The sequence below is a fragment of the Rhea americana genome, unplaced genomic scaffold (assembly GCF_003343005.1).
Source record: "Rhea americana isolate MKP2758 unplaced genomic scaffold, rheAme1 scaffold_190, whole genome shotgun sequence".
Classification (NCBI taxonomy): domain Eukaryota; kingdom Metazoa; phylum Chordata; class Aves; order Rheiformes; family Rheidae; genus Rhea; species Rhea americana.
The window spans coordinates 32,592-42,365 of record NW_028186039.1 but is presented as its reverse complement, the minus strand read 5'-3'; the positions used below and the strand labels follow the sequence as shown (position 1 = coordinate 42,365).

At 53.5% G+C, this 9,774-nt stretch overlaps 1 protein-coding gene across 2 annotated transcripts; it reads right to left on the bottom strand.

The window, feature by feature from the left end:
• Positions 1-547: 547 nt before the first annotated feature.
• Positions 548-3,651, bottom strand: LOC146597133 (osteoclast-associated immunoglobulin-like receptor). 2 transcript variants are annotated; one of them, XM_085302588.1, is made up of 7 exons: positions 3,360-3,651; positions 3,242-3,277; positions 2,767-3,045; positions 2,293-2,556; positions 1,697-1,987; positions 1,183-1,467; positions 548-856 (listed from the first exon to the last, which is right to left on the bottom strand). In XM_085302588.1, exons 1-7 carry the CDS (start codon positions 3,388-3,390, stop codon positions 732-734), a joined length of 1,311 nt encoding a protein of 436 aa, XP_085158714.1. In that variant the 5' UTR covers positions 3,391-3,651; the 3' UTR covers positions 548-731. The 2 variants fall into 2 exon arrangements, with proteins under 2 accessions (XP_085158714.1, XP_085158715.1); XM_085302589.1 differs by having other exon boundaries at positions 2,767-3,042.
• Positions 3,652-9,774: the final 6,123 nt, after the last annotated feature.

Sequence of the window (9,774 nt, the reverse complement as noted above, 5' to 3'; positions counted from 1 at the left end):
TCGGGTAATGGGGGGGGCCCAGCCCTGTGGGGCTGCCCGCGTGTCTCCGCCCCGCCCCCAGGCTGCCAGTGGCCAATCGGCAGCGGCTCTAGAGGAGGGGGGAGCTGGTGTAGACCGCGGAGCTCAGGAAGTGGGGGGATGGGAGGGTGCGGCAGAGCAGAACCGCTGCGGGGGAAGCGCTCTGCAGTGCGATGGCGAGGGAATGCGGGGGTCTAGGCCGTGGTGGCCTGACCTCTGTGGGGCCGTGTGGGGCTGCTGTGCCACGTGCTGAACGTGTGCCAGGTGCTGAATGTGTCACGTGGCCCTGTGCAGCAGCCACTGTATCTGGGGCTGGCCTGGGGTTGGCTCTCCCTCTCCTCAGTGCCCACACTACCCTGCCCTGGGGTGGGGGTCCATGAGCTGCCACAGGACAGGGGCCCCATCCTCTCATGGGGTGCGAGGGGTCCCTGCACTCTGTTGGAGTGGGGGACACTCACAGGGCCAAACATCCAACCCACAACTTTTCTCTCCCACAAAGGTGGCTGCTGGAAGCAATGAGATGGGGAAGGACTGGTTTATTGCACTGTCAGGAGATGGAAAGGGGTACCAGCATCCGTTTACCGGTCACAGTTCAGTTGATGGTAGTTACTTGGAGCTCCACATGCAGGGAACGTGGGGGCCACCTCTAGCCTGGGTGGCCATGGCAGCATCACCTTCTCTCCTGGTGATTTGGAGGTTAGCCCTGTTCCATTCTAGAGCGGACGCAGGTGTCCAGATGTGGGCCTGTTGCTGTGCACGGCTTCAGCCACAACCAGCCCCAGCAGGACCAGGATCCCAGCACCCAGGGYCAGGCGCACAGTGTTGCCCCAGGTATAATCTGTAGGGTATAAGAATGGACAGTCATTGGGGTCCCAGGGCAAAGGGGCCCCATGGGCAACAGGGGACCCCAGGGAACAAAGCAGGAACACATGGGGCTCCCAGGGCAAACAGACCCATGTGAACAATGGGACACCCTAAGGGTCTCCTGGGCTAAAGGAGGATACAGGGAAGTTTATAGGGAGCAAAGGGAAACTCCAAGGGCTTCTAACTGCCTTTATCTCCCTATCTGTGACTTCTCCCCCCAGTCTCCAACCCATCACCCTTCCTGGTGTGTCCTGGCACCAAGGTCACAGAGGATGCCAGGAACATGGAACCTGCCCTCACCTGCCACCTCTAGCCAGACAGTGCTGCTGGGCTCTGACGAGATGTACGGCTGCTTCCGGGGGCGGTAGGTGCAGGTGTAGGTGCCCTCATGGTGTCCCATCACATGGGTCAGCATAAAGATGGCCACGTCAGCCTCTGGCTCTGCCTTCTTTACCATCTCACCATCCCTCCAGAAGTAAACCTGGGTGCTCTGGCCGACACCAGTGCACGACAGGGTGACATTGGTCCCTGGTTGGACATGGCTCAGTGGCTCTAGGAACAAGCTGGGCCTGGCCAGGCCAGGATCTGCCAGGAGAAACATATGGGGCAGCTGGAAAGGTACATACAGCCCTTTCATCACCCTATGGCCAACCTGAGCTTACCCAATGCAGAACATCCCCTCTGTGCTGGTGGGGGCAGTCGCTCAGCCCAAACCCATGTGTTTCAAACATCTCTGGGGCTAAGGACAGCTGCTGATGTCTTCACCAATTCCCAAGCCCAACAATGGGGTTGTGGCAGTGTTTCACCTTCTCACCTCTCACTAGCAGCTCTACGGAGAGGCTGGGCCGTGACAGGCTGCTGGGGTTGGACTTATTCCCATAGCGGCAGGTATAGATGCCCCCATCTTTCTTGTCTACACGGGCGATGGTGAATGTTGCCACATCCTTGGCTAGCTGGGCTGTTTGCTGGACAGTGATATTCCCAGCCTTGTAAAGCAGCATGGCTGTCCCCTGGCAGGCACATTTGCAGTAGATTGTGGCTGGTGTCCCTAGGATGGCTCCATCCCGAGGTGTCACAGAGATGAAGGGGCTGGGAAGCTGTGACTCTGGGCAAAAGCAAACATGGTAGCCTCTCAGAACTGGATCAGACACCATCACCTTTCGGGCTTGACCCCAAGCCCTGCCTCTAACCTCCCCTCTGCTGGTTTCTCAGTAACACCGTGTCTATAGGTTCTCTGAGAGGTTGGTGAGCCTCAAACACATTTGGAGGAAGCTGCAAACCTCTGCTTGGGACCTTGTTTCAGCTGCTTTCTTCCCTCTGCCTCATCTTTTCTAGCTCCCCCAGGATGTGGCAGATGTTAGTGAGGAAAAAGAGAGTAGAATGAAATGGGGGGTGGTGGGAATGTCTCACCTCTCACAACCAGCTCCAAGTACTCACTGGTGCTAGACCACTTTGGCGGGGTCCCTTTGGTGTAGCATTGACAGCTGTAGCGGCCCTCATTGCCTTTGTCCACGTGGGAGAAGTGGAAGTTATGGAGTGTCCCAGCCTGGCCCTCCAGGTACAGTAAACAGTTGACATTGGCAGATGAGAACATGCAACTGAATTGCACTTCAGACCCTGCAGCTACCTCACGCCCAGGCAGGATGGAAAGAACAGGCTGGGAGCCCTGGAGCTCTGAGAGTGAAGAGAGAGACATGGTGCTGGGAGCCTTGTGAGGTCTCCATGGTGCCACTACCTCACTAAGCCAGAGGTGGAGAAGGTCACCTCTCCAAGACAGGGAAGAGGGGGAAAAAAACTCTTCCCATCATGCAGACAGGAAAGCCAAGGTGCCCAGTGCTTCACCCATCTTGGAGGATGTTGGAGCAGTCGCAACACATTCCTCACCTTCCACCACGACCTCCAAGGTGTCACTGCGAGCCAGCACAACCCCGTCATCTCCATGCAGGTAATGGCAGCTGTAGGGACCTGAGAAACTTTGGGTGGCATTGGAGATGGAGAACTTAGCCCTGGTGCCATGTGGCTTCAGAGTGCGGAACTGGTGCCCATTCTGGTACAGCACAAAGCTCCCACCATTGCACTGGCACTCACAGCAGATGGTGGCAGAGCCTCCCAGTGGTATCACCCCAGGTGGCTGCAGGTAGATGGTTACATTGGTGTCACCTGCTGTGAGAGAAATGCTGCCAGACAGACATGGAGTGCTCTGTAGCCCAGCTAACCTGCAGTGAGCATGGAGCCTGCTCCAGGCCCCTTCTCAACTCACAAGGGTGAGTTTGGTGCACTGGGGATGCGGGAGGGCCCCAGGAAGTAGATAGCTTTGAGATGCATTCAAGCTCCCCATCTCCCTCCTCATGATACTCACGTGTGGCAATCACACTCTGCACCACCAGCCAAGCACCTGCAAGAGAAATAGCCCTGTAACATCTCTGTTGGCGGCTCAAGGCCTCCCTTTGGGAGCCCACACAGCCACCGGCACTCACCAAAGGCTAGGATGTAGGTCACTGCCAGCATTGCAGTCCGTCTTAGCTCCCTCTGTCTCTAGCTCAAGCAGGGCTTACTCAGGAGGAAGGGTTGGCAGGGAAACCCTGAGTATATTCTCTTGCAGCTGCGCGGCTTCTTGCTGTGTCCTGGCAAGTCCTGATTGTCACAAGCCACTTCCCGTCCCACAGCTTGTGTTTCTGCAGACTCAGTGCAGGGCTTGGCTGGTTGATCTGGTCCCAGAATGTCCCAGTCACCCCCTCAGGACTGTGCATCCACAATGACCTGGTTTTAGGCCCCTCCAAACCTGCAAGATAAATCTGTTGGGGCTTTTGGTTTCTCTTCCTTGACTCTGGGTCACTTGATGAGGAAATGGCTTCCTCTCAGTACTTGCGAAATGCGGACAGTGGTGCAGAGGGGTGGGAGGAGAGATGACACTGCGACCAGCCATGGGGAAGTGTCCATGCTGAGCCTTCCTCAGGGTTGTGAGGGAGGCGTGGTGGCCTCACAAAATGGAACAGCTGGGAATTGACTTGGTTTCCCTTTTTTTTTGCCACTTCAGGGACTATTTCCTCCCATCTGGCCTAAACTTCTGGTGACCCCAAACCCCAAAGACTCCCATTTTGTGTTTATTGTCTGCCACTTGTCACAAGCTTGCTCTCTTCCCACTTAAATGATCTCCTAAAAGCTGAGTCATCCGTGGTGTTTTTCATTGGGGTAGGGGTGGGAGCTGGTTGGGGGGGAAATCAGACAGTCAAAGCCCTAAGAGACAGGAACATCTCCCTCAAATTTAGGTTTGAAGCCACTCCATATTCTACAGAGTATGATTCATTCCTTGGCTATGCAAGCCTCCTCAGGCCTGTACTGGAGCAATGATATGGTCCTTACCCCAAATAATTGCCCCCTGCCCCCACACTCTGAGCCTCGCCTCCGGCTTCCCCAGCTGTAATTCATTCTTGGGTTGGCCAGTGGTGTTTACAGAATCTGTTTGGCAATAATAACAAAGGGTTAATTAAACTGCAGAAGGGCAGTACGTCCTGGGTGACATGAGAGTGAGGTGAGCAGGGAAGAGGAGCTGGGAGACTAGAGTTGTGTATGGTAAGTGGCAGCTTGGCCCTAGGCTGGGACTGGACAGGCGTAATCGGCATTTGAATTGGTTGAGAGGAGCAGAGACGTGCGTAGAGGTGCTGCCTGCATCCCAGTTTGTCTCTGCTTGCAGGGTCCAACTTCTGCATTATGTTACAGAGGAATGGGACATAAGCCCAATCCATGGGCCCTGATGGAATGCTCCCATGAGTACTAAGGGAGCTGGTGGATGTTGTTGCCAGGCTGCTCTCCATCATCTTTGAAAGATAGTGGAGAACTGGAGAGGTGCCTGAGGACTGGAAGAAAGCCAGTGCCACTCCATAGGCAACTATAGACCTGTCAGCCTTACCTCTATCCCTGGAAAGGGGATGGAACAGCTCATTCTGGATATCATCTCCAAGCACATGGAGGAAAAGAAGGTGATCAAGAGTAGTCAGCATGGTTTCACCAAGGGGAAATCCTGCTTAACCAATCTGATGATAGCCTTCTATGATGGCATGACTGGCTGGGTAGATGAGGGGAGAGCAGTGGACATTGTGTACCTTGACTTCAGCAAGGCTTTTGACACTGTCTCCCATGGCATCCTCCTAGATAAGCTCAGGAAGTGTGGGTTAGATGAGTGGACAGTGAGATGGATTGAGAACTAGCTGAAAAGCAGAGCTCAGAGGGTTGTCATTGGTGGAGTCTAGTTGGAGGCCTGAAGCTAGTGCAGTTCCCCAGGGCTCAGTACTGGGTCCCATCCTGTTCAACTTCTTCATCAATGACCTGGACGAAGGGACAGAGTGCCTCATCAGCAAGTTTGCTGATGATACCAAGCTGGGAGGAGTGGCTGATACACCTGAGGGCTGTGCTGCCTTTCAGAGAGGCCTGGACAGGCTGGAGAGCTGGGCAGAGAGAAACCTCCTGAGGTTCAACAATGGCAAGTGCAGGGTCTTGCACTTAGGGAGGAATAACTCCATGCACCAGTGTGGCCTGGGGGCTGACCTGCTGGAAAGCATCTCTGCAGAGAAGGACCTGGGAGTGCTGGTGGACAACCAGTTGACCACGAGCCAGCAATGTGCCCCTGTGGCCAGGAAGGCCAATGGTATCCTGGGGTGCATTAGGAACAGTGTTGCCAGCAAGTGGAGGGAGGTGATCCTGCCCCTCTACTCAGCCCTGGTGAGACCTCATCTGGAGTACTGCATCCAGTTCTGGGCTCCCCAGGACAAGACAGACATGGAGCTACTGGAGAGAGTCCAGCGTAAGGCTACAAAGGTGATCAGAGGACTGCAGCATCTGCCCTCTGGGGAGGACCTGCGAGATCTGGGCCCATTCAGCCTGGAGGAGAGAACACTGACAGGGGATCTTATCAATGTCTACAAATACTTGAAGGCAAGGTGCCAAAAATTTGGGGCTGAATTCTTTTCTGTGGTGCCAAGTGACAGGCCAAGAGGCAACAGACACAAACTGATCCACAGGAAGTTCCACCTGAATATGAGGAGGAATTTGTTTCCTGTGAGAGTGTGGAGTCTCCTTCTCTGGAGATACTCAAACCCCGCCTGGATGCAACCCTGTCTAACATGCTCTAGATGACCCGCCTGGATGCAGCCCTGTCTAACATGCTCTAGATGACCCTGCTTGAGCAGGGGGGGTTGGACTAGGTGATCTCCAGAGGTCCCTTCCAACCTTATCCATTCTGTGATTCTGTGATTCTGTGATTCTATGGATGAGAGAGTGCTAGCACTGGAGTGTGTTTCAATCTGCCTGGCAAAGAGGGCCCAAAGCCTGCCATGCTGGGTTCTCACCATTAGAGTGAGTGTTGTGGACCACTGCAGAAAGTTACGAGGGTACAGTGGTTTTGAGTAGAGCCTGTACATAGGACATAACTATGCAGATACCTGAATGTCAGCATAAGTAACTGCTGTATTACCTCATAGCACTAGTATGTATATTAGATGGTTGGCTAACTTTTGTAGTGCAAGTACATATTGAGCTGATCTACGCATACACTGTCGAACCCATATGCTGCCACTGCACTACCTAGGTGCACATCAGGTAGATAATTGCATACCACCTGTCAGATAGAGCACGGTTAATTACTATAATGAAACTCAGGTATAAATGACCCAGATCTCCCAATATATGTTGAACCTCAACACAACAGGATTCTGTACAGTGTACCATGTACACAGAGGTCCATCCAATGCTGACTACACACAAAGCTCCCAGCATCAGAAGGAACATATATGAGCATATGCCAACTAGCTCCTGTACTTTCTGTCTCTTATTAAATTCTGAGTTTATCAATGTATCAGTATATATGTCACGCAGCTTTATTCTGAACCCCAGTTTCTATCCCAGACTGCAATAGTGAGACATTTCCATAGATGTGCCCTGAGTTTCATTCTAAGCCCTGTGTTCCCAGTATAAGATCAAAGCCAAGAGAAACTCTAGTTTCTCCTTCTTGCACAAGTCCAGTTCAAAGCTTAACAGGGTGAGTAGGAAGCCTTGATGGAGTTATGTATGTAGGAGGCACACTGCCTTTAGGAGCAGAGGTGCTCAGAGATAGTCCCACATCCTTTCTGAGACCAATAATGGAGGAGATTTCATACAGAACCAGCAGTTTTTGCCCAGTTTATTGAAGAGTGAGGGCTGTTTCATGACCCAGTTCTCTTGCTGATCCTCTGAGAGGTGTCAGTGGGGTCTTTTTCCCATGGCCCCATGTTGCTGTAGAGTACAGCATCTACAGATGCCTGCCTGCCTGCAAGCCGCAGGCAGATTTGTCTTGCCCTTCTCCAGCTGTGCACAGCCTTGATCATGATTGGCCCTAGAAGGAGCAAGACCCTGGTGCCCAGGGCTAGACACATGGTGTTGCTGTGGTTGTAATCTAGGAGGGATGGGAGAAGCAGTGGCTGGATTCGCACAGGGCTCTCAGCAGCCCAATATAGTCTTCCCTAGACCTTCTCCACCCTCTTCCTCTTTCCTCTCCTTGTCTTCAGCACTTATGATCTCCCCTGGAGACATTATGGGATAGAGGAGATTTTGCAGCAGGGTGCCCAATGGCCTTGTCCTTTTCTAGGGCACCTCTTCTGGTCTTGTCTCCCCTCTAACCCTGCTTTGCCCCCTGCAGGCTGGACCAACTCTTGGCATCTCCTTGGATGTCCTGTCTCCAGGTCCACCGATCTTGGTGGTCTCTGCTGTCCCCTTTGTACTAAGGGGTCCCAAACTGGGCCTAGTATTCTGGTCTGGCTTCACCATTGCCCTGTGGAGGACAACCCCCCCCCCCTTTCTCGCCCTGTTGGATTGTTAGCTCTGGCTAATACAACCCATGATAAAGTTGGTGGCATTGCAATGGGGATAAGCCATGGGCATGTTGGATCCTGGGTCTTCTTCTACAGAGCTTCTCATGTCCCCTAGCCTGGAGATGTACCTCTGTGTCCAGGTCGAGGATATGAAAACAGGGAGCCAGCTCAGCCCTCCATCGCTACTGTTGAATCTGGTGGCCCAATAGAGGCAAGGCTCCATGCCCCCAGATCCAAACAGTAGTGAGGTTGGGCGTGTATTCCCAGTAGGCACACACTCAAAAACAGGTGTGCTATACACATATACACATGGCCAGCCGCACAGAACACCACAGACAGAAACATTCAACACTCATATGAAAGCTAACAGTACCAATAGCCTCATCCTGTTCCCTTTTCTGGCTGATCAGGATGAAGGTCCCTTAGTGGGTTAGATATATATGTGTGTGTGTGTGTATATATATATGTATGTATATACACATATGTACAATGTCTCACCCTCAGACACAGATGCACACTTTGGCTCCCAAGCCACTTCACTTACTAGGCAGCTAGTCCTGCTTGATACCCACAAGTGACTGCACACTCCCCTATACACCCTCTCTTTCTTGCAGCCTGAGAGCTGGGCCCTAGACCTGCACTCTCTCTCCAGCTGCTGCCACTCTGATCTCCTCACACGTGCACACAGAGCAGGGAGCCCCTCACCCAGGAAAAGTTGGAAACAAATTTAAGAAGAAAACAAGACTGACTGCATTGATCAGCCACAGGGCATGGCTCTGTTTATATGCAATCAACCCTTCTTATCCCCTTTATTTTCCCATGTTTGTTTCTCCCCAAATCAGCTGGATCTCTCTTTCCTCACCTCGTAGCTGTGTCCCACATGTTCCCATGACCTCATAACCATGATCCCATATCCTCCCTCCCCCACTTCCATGTCCCCATGTTCCCCTCAGTCCACTGCCATGACTTCCATGCCCCCCACCCATGACTGCATCCTTAAGGCCCCACCCATGGCTGTACCGCTACCGCCCCACCATGGCCATACTCCCGTGGTGGCCCTGTGTCCCCTCCTGGACTGCAACATTGCAGTTTCGATTTTAGAATTGACATGGCTGGTGCCTGCAGGAATCAAAACTGCCGGAGTGGGAGGGCCTCTGCACAAGGCAGAGTGCCAGGCATCCTGGACACAGACACAGAGGGGGAGCAGCTAACTGGCAGAGTCCTAGGTGTTGTCCTAACTCCTCCAGTCTTAGGAGTTAGCTCCTGGGAACAGCTAATAGGACAGGGACCAAGACATCTGGGAGCACTGCCCTGCTCCCCACTGCAATTTTTGTCATGGCCCTCAGACAGCCGAAAGCGTGAGTGGGGCTGGGAGGGTGGTTAGGGAAGTACTGGGGCTTGCAGGGGCACTGTGCATTACAAGGGGTCACTGGGTGTTGTCAGGGGATGTGGAGATTACTGAGGGCTCGGGGTTATTGGATAGGATCCAGGGTTACTGTGGGAGACATGGGAGTCCTGGGAGGAACCAAAAGGACATTTGATTCTGGGAGGGGGGAGGCTGGAGTTTTTTGGGGGTCCCATAAGGACATGGTGAGACTGAGAGGCATTCTGGGAGGGATTGGGGGGAGTTGGGGGGTTGGGGGATCATGAGGGTCCTGGAGACCCATGGCAGCCACCTCCACTGACTCCCTCTCTGCTTTGCAGTGAAGCCTTCTGCCAGCAAACACCCATCTTCCTCGACTACCTTCACAGCATCCTGCAGAGGTACTCCGATGAGGGGCAGATTCTCAAGGTGAGTCCCCAGATCCCAGGCACCTGGGTTCTCCCACCCAACTGCAGAGCTCATTGCTGGGCAGGGAACCCAGGCAGCCAAGGCTGGAGGGTGTTTCTTGCCCAGCACTAACTCTTAGACCCTGCTGCCCATCTGCCCAAGTGTCTGGGCAGGGTTGGTGCTTTCTCTGGGGATTAGAGACCCAGGTGTCCAGATGCTGTTCTCCAATCCCAGGAGCTGGTGCAGAACGCGGATGATGCAGGCACTACTGAGGTCGTG